At 41.5% G+C, this 16237-nt stretch overlaps 1 protein-coding gene across 1 annotated transcript; it reads left to right on the top strand.

Moving 5' to 3' along the window:
• The first annotated feature begins 952 nt into the window (after nucleotides 1-952).
• Nucleotides 953-14478, top strand: LOC119888413 (early endosome antigen 1-like). The gene is given in 16 exon segments (XM_038698969.1): nucleotides 953-1050; nucleotides 1445-1508; nucleotides 2324-3214; nucleotides 5147-5230; nucleotides 5232-5648; nucleotides 5754-7292; nucleotides 7579-7728; nucleotides 8009-8125; nucleotides 8614-8736; nucleotides 8856-8912; nucleotides 9060-9605; nucleotides 10552-10791; nucleotides 10991-11720; nucleotides 12339-12469; nucleotides 12569-12622; nucleotides 12714-14478. Coding segments are annotated over 16 exon segments (5358 nt in total). The 3' UTR covers nucleotides 12831-14478.
• Nucleotides 14479-16237: the final 1759 nt, after the last annotated feature.

Below are 16237 nucleotides of genomic sequence, written 5' to 3'. Positions count from 1 at the left end.
AGCAAACACATGGATTTACTGAGAGAAAACTCTGAATCAGAGGATTTATTAAAGGAAGAAGAGCCACAGCTTCGGTAGAAGGAATGCCCAGTTGGACAATGGAAAAGGAGAGAGGGAGGGAAGAGAAGAAGAGCGAAAGTACACGGTTAGTTTGTGGGTGAACCCGCTGAGTGCCAAGTGGATATGGAAGATTCTGGCAAAGTCCAAAGTCTGTGACGTTTCTAAGGAAACAAGGTGCAACTAAGTTCACAGAGCAGAAACTGAACTCACTGGAAGGTCGTCGCTGGATTGAGAAGATGAAACTACAATCAGTGGAGCAAAAAGACCAGGTTATTATTCAAATTTATCTTTAAGACTACTCTAATTTAAAGTTGCATGACTTTTACTGTTTTTAGAATACCAATCAAAATCTGCAAATGAAGATTTTCTGATTATACAAATGTGAACTGGTTATCCACTGACTTATGTATTCTTGCCTGCATTTAGTTACTTGGCATTAGCCAAAAGCTTAAAACCATCAGGACAAACGGGGAATGATTACCAAAAACGGAGAATATTTTTAAGACAGAAAAAAATGTGAACCTACCCTTTAAGGTTATGGAATTAAAGGATTCGTGAAATGTGACTGACAGGATAATTAGGAGACGAGGTAACCTGAGAGGTACCTGTGCTCGACGACTTGCCACCAAGCTGGTGACATTATGAATAATAGATGCTTGTGTATCTTTTTCTATGTCTCTATTTGTCTTTTTTGATGGAAAAAAAACAAGCACTGCAGAGTGGTGCAGAGAAGATGTGTAACAGTTTTCCGTTTTGTTGTCCTGAACTGAGTTAAGTCTGACACGATCAGTTTCTGTGCCACAGGTAAAACTCACCCAGTGGGCACAGGCTAACCAATGGAGGATCACATGACCTGGTCAGACACTACAGGTACCAGAGGAGTTCTGTCACCATGGTAACACACTTAATGGGAACTGACCAGGACCTGAACTTCGATCTGCGGGTTCTGTGTAACAGAGTGAAGGTCCTGGAGCAGAAAGTTTCAACCCTGTAGTCTAACAGCTACCTGAGGAACAGGTGAGAGACTTGAGGAGAGGGGATCCAGTGACACACACACACACACACACACACACACACACACACACACACACACACACACACACACACACACACACACACACTACTACTATATACTCACTTTTGGCCAAGGTGATATCACATATCACTCGCACCTGACTACTCTGCACACTTACATGCGAGCACTCTGCTGCTAACATCTCCCCTGGAATTACTCAGTGTAGGAGATTTTATTTGCTTTTCTCAAATTGGAAGGTAAAACCTGAATCAACTTTGTAGATTTTTTGATATACCTGTGCAACCTGTGCAGTAAACCTAGCCTGCTGCTACAGCTCTAACAGCTAGCTACTGCCTCCCACCTCCCCAGCATGCAACACTCCCAGAGGCTGGACCAGAGACTCCACATGCTCAGGGAGGAGGTCAGGAACATGGTGAGTGCTTAGGAACCGTCAGTGCATCAATAGGCATGGATGTAAAGCATGAATAGTATAGTGGATGTGTGAGTCTTGCAGGTTGACTTTAGTCACAGGTTTTTACCAACTAAGTTCAGTGTAGAAGAGATAGACCTTGACTTTAACATAACTTAAATAAAGTGGATAACTGGCAGCACTTGTCTGGCCTTGCGATCAGCACAAGTTTAAAGTAACATGTGACAAATAACAGAGCTCTAAAGAGACTGTCTTCATCTGTCTGTCAAAGATATGACAAAATATTTAATATGTAAGGTAAACAATCCTGACTAACTCACAAAGATGCAATATGTATACTATACAGGACAATGTTTTACTTACTGGCATGCAGTTTAGTCACAACTGTAACAATGGTTCTGTTTCCTATGTCACAGTTAGTCTCATTTAAATGATAAAGTGTTTACATTATTATGTCAATGCAAGTTAGATTTTTCTTGCTGGGATTTAATTACCTTTTTGGTGTAAATGTAAATTAAATTGTCGAAATCCAAGTTACATTTGTTAGACAATTTTTGTATTGTATATGTGTTTTTAAATGATTACAATGTGGTGGTTTGATAGATTTTTTTTTTTTTTAATTCCCAGTTGGGAAACTGGTTTGTTTGCTCATGCACAGTAAAAACAAAATAGACACAGTACAGATTAAAACAAGTTTGATTAACAGGATTACTAGTATAACTATAAGGTTGGGTTTCCAGACTCTATTGTAGTATCTCTTTTTTAATATTTTCTCTCTGCCTCCGTCTTTCTCTCTTTCCCTCTTCCATCTGGCCCAGACCCAGGAGAAGGAGCGAGGGGAGAGGGTATGGAGGGATCGACTGCAGCGCTGTCAGAGGCAGCTGAAGGCCAAAGAGGAGGAGATGAGTCGCCAGTCCCTGTACTTCGAGAACTTTAAAACCCAACTCCAGCAAAAGCTTAGCCTGGCCCAGGACAGAGAGCAGGGCCTACAGAACCGGATTTACACTTTAGAAAAGCAGTTACTGGACATGACCGTGAGTGCTGCCACTGGCGTGGCAACGATCAGTGCAGTCAGATTCACTGCCGGGACTGTGACACAACAGGAAGAACAAGAGAGGCTACTTTCCATGAGAGGAGAGGGCGAAGGAGAAGAGGAGAGAAAGGAGGAGAGGAGGAGGCAATGGCAGCCAAGTGTGGGAGTTGAGAGAGAAGGAGGGCGAGAGGGTGATGAGGAAAAGAAAGAGACACAAGGGGGAAGAGTTAAACTGAAAGACACAAAACAGAACTCAAATGAAGCCAGGTTGCAAGGCTTCATCCTGAGCCTGCAGGAGGATCTCAGGGTGCTGCTGGAGAGAGAGGAGGATGGGATGACAGAGCGGAGGAGACTGATGGAGCAGCTCCAGGAGGCCCAGGAGAACAGCCACTTCCTGGGCTGCAAGGTGGAGGAAATGAAGGCAGAGGCGCACCAGCTGAAGGTGTCTGAAAGCTCCTTGATGGAGGAGATTGATGAGCTGAGAGGTGCGAACCACAGACTCCGGCAGATCATTGGGGATGCAGATAACCAAACACCCAGACAGTCATCCAGAGTCCCTGAGTCCACGTGCACAGGTCCTGGGACCAGCTTGCCCAGCTGCAGTCCTGCTCTGCCCTCCAACAATCTCTCACATACTACAACCATTGGACATTTCTCAATGGGGAGCTCTGGAGAGGTACGTAATAATAATCATCATCATTATTATAACCTTCTTCCCAAGTTTACCATTTACTTGTGGGATATCAAGTGTAAGCCATTCCTGAGATCTCATCTGATGATCTTAAATTTGAAAAGAGATATAATAGTGGGAGGTCTAGTAGGAGACATTTATTAACAACAGTGCTGTGTGCAGCTCTCTTCTTATTGCTAGTGACGAGCAGCCAACTTTTTCATACAGCACACAGTGATGAGTATTATTTATTATATATTATATATTGAGTAATATTTGGCTGCTGCAGTGAAACACAGGGCACAGAGGTAAACTGCATCAAGTTGTTTTAAAGAGGTCTTATTATGCTTTTTGGCTTTTTCCCTTTCCTTTATTGAGTTATATGCCTTTTTGTGCATGTAATAGGTTTGCAAAGTGAAAAAGCCCAAAGTCCAGCCCAAAGGGAGTTCCCATCTCCCACAGAAAACTCTGCTCTGAACTGCCTGAAAACAGCTCGTTTGTAGTCTAGCTGTTTCTGTTTCATCCCTATGACGTCACAGGGATGAAAGCTAAATGTGTCTCATATAACGCTCGCCAAGCGGCTAGTCCGACACGCCCTCAAAAACACCGGTGGAAAAACGCTGAGCTGCAGCACACCTCTCCTCTCCCTTCCAAACACTAGCTACCCTCCAGGCAGTCGATGGACATAAAGTTGTTACTGTGATGTTGAGACAGAGCTCAGTTAAAACTTTATGGATGAAAGATACATTTGTTACAGATTAATAACTCACCACTCTGAAACTCTTGCTCCAGTCTATGTTGTCAAGCTGGTTGGCAACATGTACAGCTGAAACGAAGCGATGTTTACCGGATTCTCATTGGCCCACCCTTCTCTGCTTCTGATTGGCTAGTAGTCCTTAACTAGGAAGTGCGCACGTGCAACTCCCAACAAATATCATTTAGAGGCAAGATGTATTGCTCCATAGCTAAAACGAAGCCTTCAACACACAGGGTGAAAAGAGGAGCTGCAGCAATGTGCAGTAGGACAAAAAAAAGTTAGTTTTTTTTAATTAAATCATGTAAACCTGTTCTGGTACAACCCCTAAATAGGATTTTGAACCTCAAAATGAGCATAATACCACCTCTTTAAGGTGGAAATGAGCAACCTGAGAATATAGGACATCTCACAAGCACAGGTCGGGAACAGACGTGATGGTCGACTGCACAACAGTTTTTCTGTCCTCAAGAGAAGAAAACATGCTCTGTTACGATAAAAGAAACCCGTTCTTCTGGTTCTGTGCCTGTTGGTTTAAATATGAGACTGCTACAGTGTCTAACCAAATTCCCAGGTCTTTATAAGATTGAACAAATTCAGTGCCATTATGAGTATGGACACCAAGAATTATGGGTTCATGAGAATAAAATACTCACATAAGGAGCATTTGTTGAGGTCCTGTATGAATCAAGAGGATTATTAGTGCCAATCACACAAATTCCTGTATTCCTATTTTACAACTCTAGACAAACACATTTAAGATCAAGTGATCGATCTGGGACAAATGATTATTTTGAATGTAGTCAGTTGTTTTCTGCGATGGATTTTCACCAGTGGCTCACTGTAGACAGGCCAAATATTGTTAAAAATAACATAAGGAGCAATAAAAATTCAATCTGTTACTATCAGCTTAATCTTGTAAATTCCTACGTGTAATATCATGAGAAGGTATTACAGCATAAAAAGGCTGAATGCTCCTGAATAGTGAAAGCTCTCTTGATAGGATTTAGAGTATTACATAACCACCTCCCCTATTGTAAATGCTTGTAAAGTGAATCTGAATATCAGTATTTTACTATAGCTGACAGATACATACATTTGGATTATTTTTGTTATAATATTAAATGTTTTGTCATTTTCATGTTTAAATAAATGAATGTTCCACATCTGTGATCTCTGTGTAGGTCCATCACACCTCAAATGAGGAAACAGGCCAGCCTCACTCATCTCCAGTTCTACCTGTTCACCACCAGGCTGCAGCAGAGCACACAGACTAATACAGAGGAACACTCCTCTGCCAAAACAGAAACTCCACCTAAAAATGATCCTCTGAACCTCTTTTGCCACCTTGGCTCCAAAACCAACCCCAGCCTCCAGTCCCTTTCATTGACTGCAGAGACACTAGAGGAGTTTAAACTGGGGACCTGGTGCTCTAGTGAGATCCTAAACCTGGAGGAAAGCCCCAGTGAGGAATCTGATGCCCTGAAGGAAGCCTACAGGAGCTTGGGGTTGGGGGAGGATCTTGAAGCACTTCAACAACAATGTAACCGCCTGGAAGTCACCCTGCAGCACACGCAGGAGCAGCTGCAGATGATGGCTCAAGAAAATACTCGACTGAAATTACAGCTCAGGAAAGAGGCAGAGGAAGAACAAGCTGAGGCACAGCAGGGGTCTTCAAGAGAAAAGGTATGTTGCAACTGCAGTATTCCCAATTATTTTATAGCACTGAAATGACCAGTTTTCAATAAAGTAGTGTGTCACTCATCAAATTCTACCTCTTTATATACTCAGATTAGCACACTACCTGCCAGTGATGGGGAGGATGATCTTGTCAAGGCCCTGAATCAGGAGAACCGGGCTTTAGCAGACCGGATCCGGCAGCTTCTGGGTCACATTGAGGTCAGAGAAGAGGAAATCAAGAGGGGGGAAACACAGCTACGGCAGCATATCACCATCGTAGAGGCGGACAGAGTCAGGCTGGAGCAGGAGAACCAGGAACAAGGGTGTTTGATCACAGAACTCAACCAGAAGACTGAGGATGATCTCAATACCATCATGGAGCTGCAGCAAAGGTTAGAGGAGAGCCAACAGCATATGGAGGAATCACACTTTGACAAGGAACCGTGTGGATCTCAATTGCAAGGTGAATATACAGCTGCAATATCAGGAAGTTTTCAACACAACAACCTTGAAGAATGTGTGGACATTTTGGTGGAAAGGGTGTTAAACGGGGAAGAACCACAGCTGATGTCCAGTCAACAACCAGACAATTTGACTACAGCTTCAGCACCTGGTTCTCAACATAATAATTGCTATGATCCCTTGCAGAACGGAATGCAAAGCAGTCAGCATGTTAGTTCGCTGACTGATCAAGTGCACCTGCTGACCAAGTCAGTCCAGAGCCTTAAAACAGAACAAGAGGAACTGTCTGGTGACATAAATTCTCTCAGAGAGCAGCAGAGAGAGGTGGCAATGTCAGTCCAAACACAGACAGAAGTGAAGCAGCAGTTAACTCGGACAGTTTGGGCATTGAAAGAGGAGAGAGACAGCATCTCTCAATCTCTGGCTGGTCTCAAACAGGAGAGAGAGCAGCTTACCAGGACAGTCTATGGGCTGAAAGATGAGAGTAACCAGTTTATAAGGTCTACAAGTGGCCTGAAAGAGGAGAAAGAGCATCTAACTGAGGCTTTATCTGCTCTCGAAAGAGAAAAAGAGAAACTGTTAGAATTTCTCTCAAGGGGAAAAGCGGAAAGAGATCAAACCATGCAGTCAGTACAACGTTTACAGTCAGAGAGTGACCAGTTAAGCCAGGCAGTGCTCTATTTGAAACAGGAGAGAGACGAATTAACCAATTCCCTTAAGTGTCTGAAGGAACAGAGAGATAAGGAGCAATCATCTTCCACTTTGCAAGAAGACCAAGGCGAGTTAAAAAAATCAGTAAGCAGTTTGCAAGAAGAAAAAGAAAGAATTGAAAGTTCAATCGGTTGTTTGAAAACAGAAGAAAAGCATATAAAGCTATTACTTCAGGGCCTAAGAGAGGAAAGCCTCCAAGCTGCTCTGCCCAGCCAAACACAAACAGAAGGGAGGGATCAGAAGCAGCATCTGCTGAATCCAAACACTGCTGTTACGACGAAGAAGACTAAGACTTCTGTTGGGACAGACGAATATGCTACACAAAGATGTCAGACGGATGACCACAGCGGGACCTCTCTACTTATGCAACATGTTTTTGATGGAAAACAGGTGCAAAGTGATCTGATGAGGGAGACTGAAGCTTTGGGAGCAGAACTAAAGAGGTCGCGACACGAACTGGAGAAGAGCCATGTAGATGTGAGTTTACACAACTTCGTTCGTGTACATTTGTTGTGATAGAAAATAATATATATTAACTTTGGACACTCTGTTGATTAAACAAAATAGCAGTAGTTGGACAAAACAATCCCAATTCAAGGTCCACTTACTAGCTTTAGCTTTTAATCTCAATCTGAAAGAGAAAGACGACACAGCATCCTCATCATGCTACAGAGCTTGACTTGACTTGTGTCAATAGGAGCAGTGGTTAGAGTGGAGATTCCCCTAATTTAATGTGTTTATGTTCACATTTGTGGCATGTAAGACCAATATGTTGCACAGTGAATTGCATCAAGCGGAAGTCAGGAGGGAGGAAGCAGAGAGAAAGGCCGCAGCTGACGAGGTGATGAGGCTGACAGATGTAGCCAATCAGATGGAGGAAACCAGAAAGGAAAACGACAGCCTCATAACCCAGGTATTGAACTAGATATACTTTACAAAAAGACATGCACACATTAAAACACATATAGTACACAGAGTTAAAACATCATATTTGGAGTTGCTCTGACAGAGCACCTGCCCTAATTAGCCTTCATAAGACCATATGAAGCCCTAAATATGTCCTGTTGTTTGGACTCCCTCTGATATTGCTTTTCACTTACTTTTCCAGGGACAAACTCAAGTAAAGACATTGTTTATCTGTTATCTGTGTCTATCATTTATTTAGACCTAACCAGTGTTTGTGTTTTCCGTAGGTGAAGCAGCTACGGAGCGAACTGACAGGACTGGTCAGGGAGAAGACTGATGCTCTGTCACTGAAGGCACAAATAGAGGAGCAATATAACATCCTTACAGCTCAGCTCAAAGCCAAGGTAAGAGTGGCAGACTATCTTTCTTTTTCATTTGTTATGTACCATAAATTAGTTCTTAGTGCCTGTATGTGGCGCTTTATTATAATTTTGATCTAACTATTCTAACTGTTAATTAACTAACTAATATAAGTATTTGATATTTGAATCTGTGTGATGTGTTGATGCTTCATCTGAAGTTAAAACACATACCACATCTGAATCTGCAGTACAGACAGACCAGGTTAAAATGCTCACATTCTTTATTTCTTGTTTGTGAGTAAATTGAAGGTCTTGAGTGGTTCACTGTTCTTCAGTTGCTTCATCACAGATCTGTTCCCGTGTGTGTGTGTGTGTGTGTGTGTGTGTGTGTGTGTGTGTGTGTGTGTGTGTGTGTGTGTGTGTGTGTGTGTGTGTGTGTGTGTGTGTGTGTGTGTGTGTGTGTGTGTGTGTGTGTGTGTGTGTGTGTGTGTGTGTGTGTGTGTGTGGGTTGGTGTGTAAAAACCTCCCAGACGGTGGCTCTAGAGGAGCTAAACTCAGAGTACATCGCTCTTAAACGAGGTCAGGGCAGCAAGGAGGATCCGGGCACTGTTCTCGTTTCACTCAGGACACGTTACAATGACATCAGAGTGAAGGTGTGCAGTCCATGATGATCAAAGCACTTAGTTGTATGTTATGAGCTGATAAGTTTTTATCTTTATCTTATATACAGTCGTTTTCACATGTTTAATACTATACTTTGTTTGTACTGTAGTATGATGCACTCCTGAAAAAGAAGAGCCAGAATGATCTGGAAATAGCTCCTTTAAAGGTGAGGGAAGAGACATATAGCTTTTTATTCTTTTATTAAGTGTTCCTTTATTATTATTGTGTGCTGCAACACTTAACAGTACTGACAGCTTTTGTCCTGTGTCAATAACAGTTGAGTTTGACTGACAGGTGTTTTGTCCAATAACAGGCCAAGCTGTCTTGCCTGGTAGTGAAGTGTCAGGAGAGGAACAGCTTGTTGTTTCAGATGATGAAGGCCATGCACAGACGAGGTTGTGTGGACTCCACACTCACGCAGCAGGTTGAGCAGCTGCTCAGTGACGCGGCTCTGCAGGACTACGCTGCAGCATTCACACCACGGAGCGTGAACGTAAAGACCCGGGATTATAGTACTTGGTTTACACCAGGATTTTTTAAATTTCAAGACTACACCAACGGGCTCACACCTGATCAGACCTGCTCCACCATACCCACAGTTGTAAATCAGCATTACCAAAATGGACTCACAACTGAATCCAGAGTAAAATGTAGAGAATTAAAAAGTGAAAAACACAGATCTTCAGTCACCACTGAATCAATGACAAAACATCAAGATTGCAGTAGTGAAGTCACACTTGCATCAACAGTAACACTAAAGGAAAATGCCAACTCACCAGTGCAAGAGCATGCCAGCGTCCAAGCGACACCATCACCTGTTGTTCCTTCACCGAAAGCGAGCTTGATCACTACGGCACAGGTGATATGATACAAACACATTTATATTCAAATATTTCTTTGGTTCATATGTTTGTAGATGTAGCATTTTAACAGCAAAAATAAGCCATTACTACATTCAATTTCTGAAATAATTCTGATGAATGAACATGAACGACAGCAGTTCATGGCTTCCATAATGTATTTCCTTTTTGTGCTACTATACCTGAATTAATAAAAAATATGCTACATTGCTTTACAGAACAAACAAATTCATTTATGGTCTCCAAAAGATAATCTCTTCCAAGATTTTATTTACAACTGACTTTATGGGAAATGCGCTCCTAATTAGAGCACTAGCATAAAATAATTCTTTTTAAATCTGGGCCTATTTTCACATATTTTGGTGTCAAAACTTGTAAGTACAAGTTTTGGAATGCACGCAGTAGATGGCTTCAGTTGGCAGGTGTCTGACAGCATCATGGAAAGGATGCCTGCAAGTGTCTCCGAGCAACACCCTTTGTTTTTAACCGGACAGATGTCTCGCTTTAGGACAATTCATGCTCTGAAATCTCGTGAGAGGTGAGTTGTTGTAGGAAGACGACAGTGGAAACGTGAGTTGGAGAGAGGATTTGTTTTTGTTCATAGGGTCACTGCACTGCATCCGGTTCACGCGAAAGCCATATACTGCATGGATTCAAAAACCTGTTAGTACCTACTAGTCTTTTTGACCCCAACATATGTGAAAATACGGCCAAGGCTTAAAAATAATGACATTTTCCTTTAAAACTGTAGTCAGGTGAATATAGAAACAGGTTTTGCTTGCTGTAATCATTACCATTGTGAATCTGTCCTTTAAGTAATATACTAGTGTGAGAAAGAAGCTGCCAATTGTGTCAGCCATAGTCTCATTTGTGTATTGTAACCATAACAAGTTTTCAATGTTAACTTGACATTAATATTTCATGTTATTCTCAATCCTACCACAGCTCTCTCCCGCTGCCAGTGGATCAGTTCAAGTAACCAGTGGACCCGAGAATCTTGGATTTCATCATCCAGACATGAAAGGGAAGTCTTCCCTAGATCTGGCCAGTTCGACTGGATCCTCACGGAGTCCCACTCCTCCCTCCTCCAACACACGTGTGAGCCGGGGCAGGAGGCTGAGTAGCCCTGAGAAGATCATCAACCTACACGAGCAACTGCAGAAGACTTTAATGAGCAGCTATCAGGTATACTGAAGCTTTCTGAACATGCAGCATTACATAGATGCAGTTTAGTGTTGAAGTGTGAGTAACATTACTCTTAGCGTATTATTTTTTAAATTATTTTTCAAGTGGTTATTCAAACTCACGTGTGCACACAAGATACATGAAGAAGATGTAGCCAAATATGATGTTAGCATGTGTTAAACAAATGTGTTTCTCTCAGGCTCCAGTGAGCAGAGGAAGAGGATCTCAGCCCAGGGAATGTCTCCCGTTTCCAGCTCATACAGACCTGAGACCAGCCTCTCAGACAAAGACGCAGAGCCTCACTTTCAGTATATCACATACCAACTCTCTCCTAGTCACCACTCCTTCGAGCCCAGCTAAGCACACTCCAGCCGTGACAGCCACACATGTTGCCACTAATAAGTCAACAACACTATTTGATACAGTCTCCTCAAGATCTGCTAGTGTTACATTCGGTACCAACATGTTTACTGACTTTAAAGCAGACAGATCTAAAACCACAACGTCTGCACTTTCTAGCTCTTATAACTTTCCATTTGCCACTATGGCACCTAGCAAATCCACCTCAAGCAGTGCCACTAATGGAGCAATATCCCCAAAACAGACCATGAAAATCACTGCTATTCCTGACCTGTCTGATGCAAAACATACAGCTTCTACTCCTTTAACCTTCGACTCTGATGTCTTCATAAGTTCTGACACCAATCCAAAAACCACTGCCTCAGACACAACTGCCCGTAGCATATCAACTGCCCCCAAGGCTAATCATTTTAACAGGCCTTCTAAAACGGATGGTGCTTCCCCTACATATGATAGGCTTGTATCTGCTGCATCCTGCGCTCATTCTGCCCATCGCTCTCCTGAGAGATCCAACAAGTCTGCCAGAAAGTCTGTAACTGCTCTTGAAAAAACAAAGTCAGCAAGACCAGGTAATTGAGATTACTCACACAAAGGCAAAACACACCATTGCTCAAAGCCCCGATAGAAGAAATTCATATTTTATGCAAAGTTGAAATGCCTTTATTGATTTGACAGTAAAACAGCATTTGCTAAAACTTTGCACAAGAACATGTTGTAGCTTCGGTGCATAATATTGCAGTTAATGATTGTAGATTATTACTTTTTAGTTGTACACTGCTGCAATGTGATTATACCCAGCTTAGATATGGGCCATTCTCTGTTTTTGTAATGAATAAAAAAATAATGTTGTATAATATTCCAGCACAAATTCTGGCAGTTTGACATTGCCCTGTTTATTGCTCACATACATTAACACATTGCGTTACAGCACATGCCTATAAACCTTTACTAAATCGTTTGAATTCTTTAGTAAGTTCAGTATACAGGAGCATCCTGCTATGCTCATTTGTTGTGGTAGAATTTTAAAGTTAAAGGTAAACCATAAAAGCAACCTGCTATTTAACAAAGAAATATATTAGTGCACATTTAGGCTGTACTGTACCCTGTGTTAACAGCATCACAAGCATTGCATTGTACAAGCAAGATAGGGTGCTGTGCTTGATCATTCTTTGCCCGATCACCTGCAGAAGCTCCAGCTGAGGTTCGCTCTGTTGAGGTCATCAAAACAGTTGGGCAGAGCAGCCTCATGATTGGCTGGGAGAGGCCACCACTTGATGAGCTGGGCTGCAGTAACGGCACATTTGTGTACGGATACAGGGTAGGCAGAACAAACTACAGCAGCAGGCAGACAGACACATGGACTTTGGAAGTTGCATTGGTCTAAAAGCTTCTTGTATTATTTCGTGTCACCTCTCAGGTGTTTGTAGATGGGGATTTTCACAAGTCTGTCATGAGCTCAGCGTGCACCAAGGTATCAGTCTCTCTCCTGACGCTTAACAGCTGTGCATTGTTGCATCCTGTTAAACTTAATAACAGCCATCCACTGCATTCACTTTCCACAGTGTATTCTGGAGAATGTTGACCTGAGCGTCCCAGTCCACATCAGTGTCCAAACGCTTGGCTCTAATGGTCTCGGTTCAAACAGTGTCCACACCATGTATGGGACTGACCACCACTGACTCAGTGTCCTGAATACAACAAACATAATGGTCCAGAGTCCACGAGTAAGTATAGTAATATTGAATAAGACACCCCTCTATCCTAGATTTTACTGCATCTGATTTATAAGTGTTTTACTATCTTGTCAGTGTCTTTGTAGGATTACAGAAACTCCTTGGTGAAAACCTTAACTGCCAGTGGCCAAGGTTTGAATGGTCAGTTGTGTGCATCGCTGTGTCCTTGTGTTTGTATATCAGTCTACACAAAGTATGGTCGAATGTTTTCATTTTGTCATGCATGTTTTGCTTTATGTATGTGAAACAGCAGTAAAACAACTTCCAGATAAATATAAAATTAAAGTGAAATCGAATCTAATGTAATTGATATTTTAAAAAGTGCTTAAAGATACTAACACTTGTGTGACAATTTTCACAAATTTTTCCCTTCGTCCTGTGTGTCCTGTGTGTGTGTGTGCGTGTCTGTCCTTCAGCCAACTATAGCTGCAGTCCTCTGAGGGGCCGTCCTAACCTCCACCTCAGCAAACAGCGAGGGAGACGCCGTCACACTGCCTCAGGCTCAGGTCAACCAATCACAAAAAATCGTCTCACGTTGTCTTTACCAGCCTATGAACATGCAGTGACCTATGGCCGGCCGCTAAACCTCAAAATGATTAACTTAAGATGTCAAACAAAATACAGTGTAAGATTCCTGCCTCTGTGCTGAGAATTAATTTGCATGTCAGAGCAGATCCTTGTTGGAAGAACTTCCTGTGTCAGAGTCCCTCCTACTGGATTCACCATCCTGGAATGGATAGGACGTTGTGTTTGCCAGGTAAAAAGGCCGGAGCGGCTGCCAATCAAACAGATCCTGACAAACTGATAAAAACACTACAAACACTACACTACAAACTATATGAAGCCAAGATCAATCACATTGTCATAAGCTGCCTGTGATGCCAACATTCACTAACATTGTTCAACCAAGACAGAAAATGTTGGAGGGACGTCTGCATCTTGCTGCACATTTTAACACTGTGTTAAACATTGAGAGATCATGTGGCATATTGCTTCATCAGCCTCTCTGGACTCTGTGACACGAACCGTTGGTTAAAGGGACATTCACTGTATGAAAAGCCTTTTCAAGGCAACACTCACTGTATAATGTGCCGACCCAACCTTGTACCCGAAGCTCATCTTACTTGATTTTTACACACAAAGCCAAATACGAGAAAAGACTCCAAAGACTTATCAGTTTCCTTGTCCTCATAGGTCTACGGGGTTTACTTCAAACAAAGAAGCCAGGAGATTTCTGGAATTTGCACACATATGATATCTAGAAGATAAAATTTAAAAAAGAGATTATCACTGATATTTTTTGTAGAGAATATTATAAAAATATGCCAATGTACCACCTACTGTCTTTTTGTATGAGTGGCACTTTGTTTTTCATGCCTAATAGATGTTATGTTTGCACGCTCACATTGTTTTTTTATTTTATACAATTTCACAACACACTGTATGATGTTCTTTTGCTACTTAATGTATGTATGGGTGTGGAGTGGTCATGGTGCAGCAAACGTATTTTTCTATCATTAATTGAAAATATTGATTCCCAATTGATTCCTTACGACTGTACAGAGAATAAATGTTTATATAATATTAACTGTCACTCCAGTGTCTGTGTGTGTATGTAAACATATGTAAGATATTAAAACATTTTGGTTTACAAATTCTTGTTAAAATCAAATCAGGGTTGAAATTTGGCCACATGGATAATACATTGCTGTCCAAAACCATGTATCTCCAAATGATTGATTTTAAATATTTCTGATAAATTGAAGCGTGTCTGTATGGGCTAAAAAAACTTTTAAACCCTAATTGATTATCTGAAAAATGCATTGTCATAAAAGTAATTTAAATCTTAGCTCATGAAAGGTAAATGTTTTGGAGATACATGGTTTTCATAGGACAGCAAAAATGGGGTTCTCTAATAATGAATTATGAAACTTAGCTTCATTTTCTTTAACCTTACCTAAACACTTCCCATTCATGAACACTAGATGGCAGCCATTCATGGATGAATGTGGGCAGTACTGTGTGTGTGGTAGAGAGAGATGCTTTCAGCAGAGATTTAGTAGAGTGGATGATGCTGACGTGCATACCAAGGAGTGGTCAAGTAGTTTAAAAAAAGACCTTAATAATCACATTCTCAGTTCTCAGCTGCTTTGGAAGCTCCTCTGAGAACGTCATCTCTCGTGCTCAGCAGAAAGAGTACTAGGTGGAGGAAGAAGAGAAATAGAGTTTGTGTGGTATAGGTGTAGAAGTGAGTTTAGCAGGAAGTACCCCAAACTGTGAGCAAAAATACTTTTTTTAACCTCTGCTCCTCTTCCTCTTTTCCTGTCTCTGTTACTTAGTACACAGACACACTCTAGATTCTCATACCACAGATAGTTGTTGTAGTAAGTAGTGTAGTAGTAATAACAGAAAAGTTAGCTGTTATGCATCTTACACTGTCATTTTTGCAGCGGTGGAAGTAGGCTATAGTTACTCAAGTACTGTAGTTAAGTACAAATTTCAGATACTTGTTTGTAATTTTCTTGAGTATTTACATTTTGTGTTACTTTTTACTTTTACTTTATCACAATTCAGTGGGGAAATTGTACTTTTACTCCACTGTATTTATTTGACAGCTTTACTTTACAGAACAAGATTTTCTATACAAAATATGACGCACTGTTCTAGATTAATCTACCCTACAGTATATCAGCTAGTTGAAATAAGCTCCACCTTGACCAACTATAACACTAAAATGCTACTGACATATTAAAGCATCAGTAATAATAATGCAATAATATATAATACACACAGGGGCCATACATTTTGCTTGCAAGACTTGTAATTAAACTCTTTTATATTGTGCTATTGCTACTTTTAAAGTATTTGAATACTTGCATTCAAGCATGAACAACACACTCAACAACTGTAGTCCTGCACTGCACCAACTAAAAAAGCTTCAATATAAACTGCAGTTCAGTTTCTTGACGCAGCAGGTCCTTGAATCAGCTTAAAGAAGCTTAGCTGGACCCGCAGGACTCTCATTACACTCTCCTGGGAGACTCACCTTCATTATTAACACACACTCCAACATATGCGGTGCACACGCCTCAGCACAGTAGTGTAGGTTTAATGTCTTGTTTACATAAGTTAATGACATCGGTGTTAATTAATTTTCCGTGCTGGGTGTTAATGATGCCAAGCTCAGCTCTGACTCTCCATATGTAGGCCAACATGCGAGTTCTAAGGTGACGGAGGAGAGAAACAGGAGATGTAGATTAAAGGAGGTTTGTAAGCATGACTTGTCACAGGGGTGCCAATAACAACAACAGCTGGGCTCAAGCTTCCTGCAAAAATATTCTGTGGTGACGTTT

Source organism: Micropterus salmoides, unplaced genomic scaffold (genome assembly GCF_014851395.1).
Source record: "Micropterus salmoides isolate LMB-PRFRI ecotype aquatic unplaced genomic scaffold, ASM1485139v1 Ms_hic_scaffold_5, whole genome shotgun sequence".
In the NCBI taxonomy this organism is placed as follows: Eukaryota; Metazoa; Chordata; class Actinopteri; order Centrarchiformes; family Centrarchidae; genus Micropterus; species Micropterus salmoides.
Note: the sequence above shows the minus strand (reverse complement) of the source record. Positions and strands in the feature narration are given on the sequence as shown.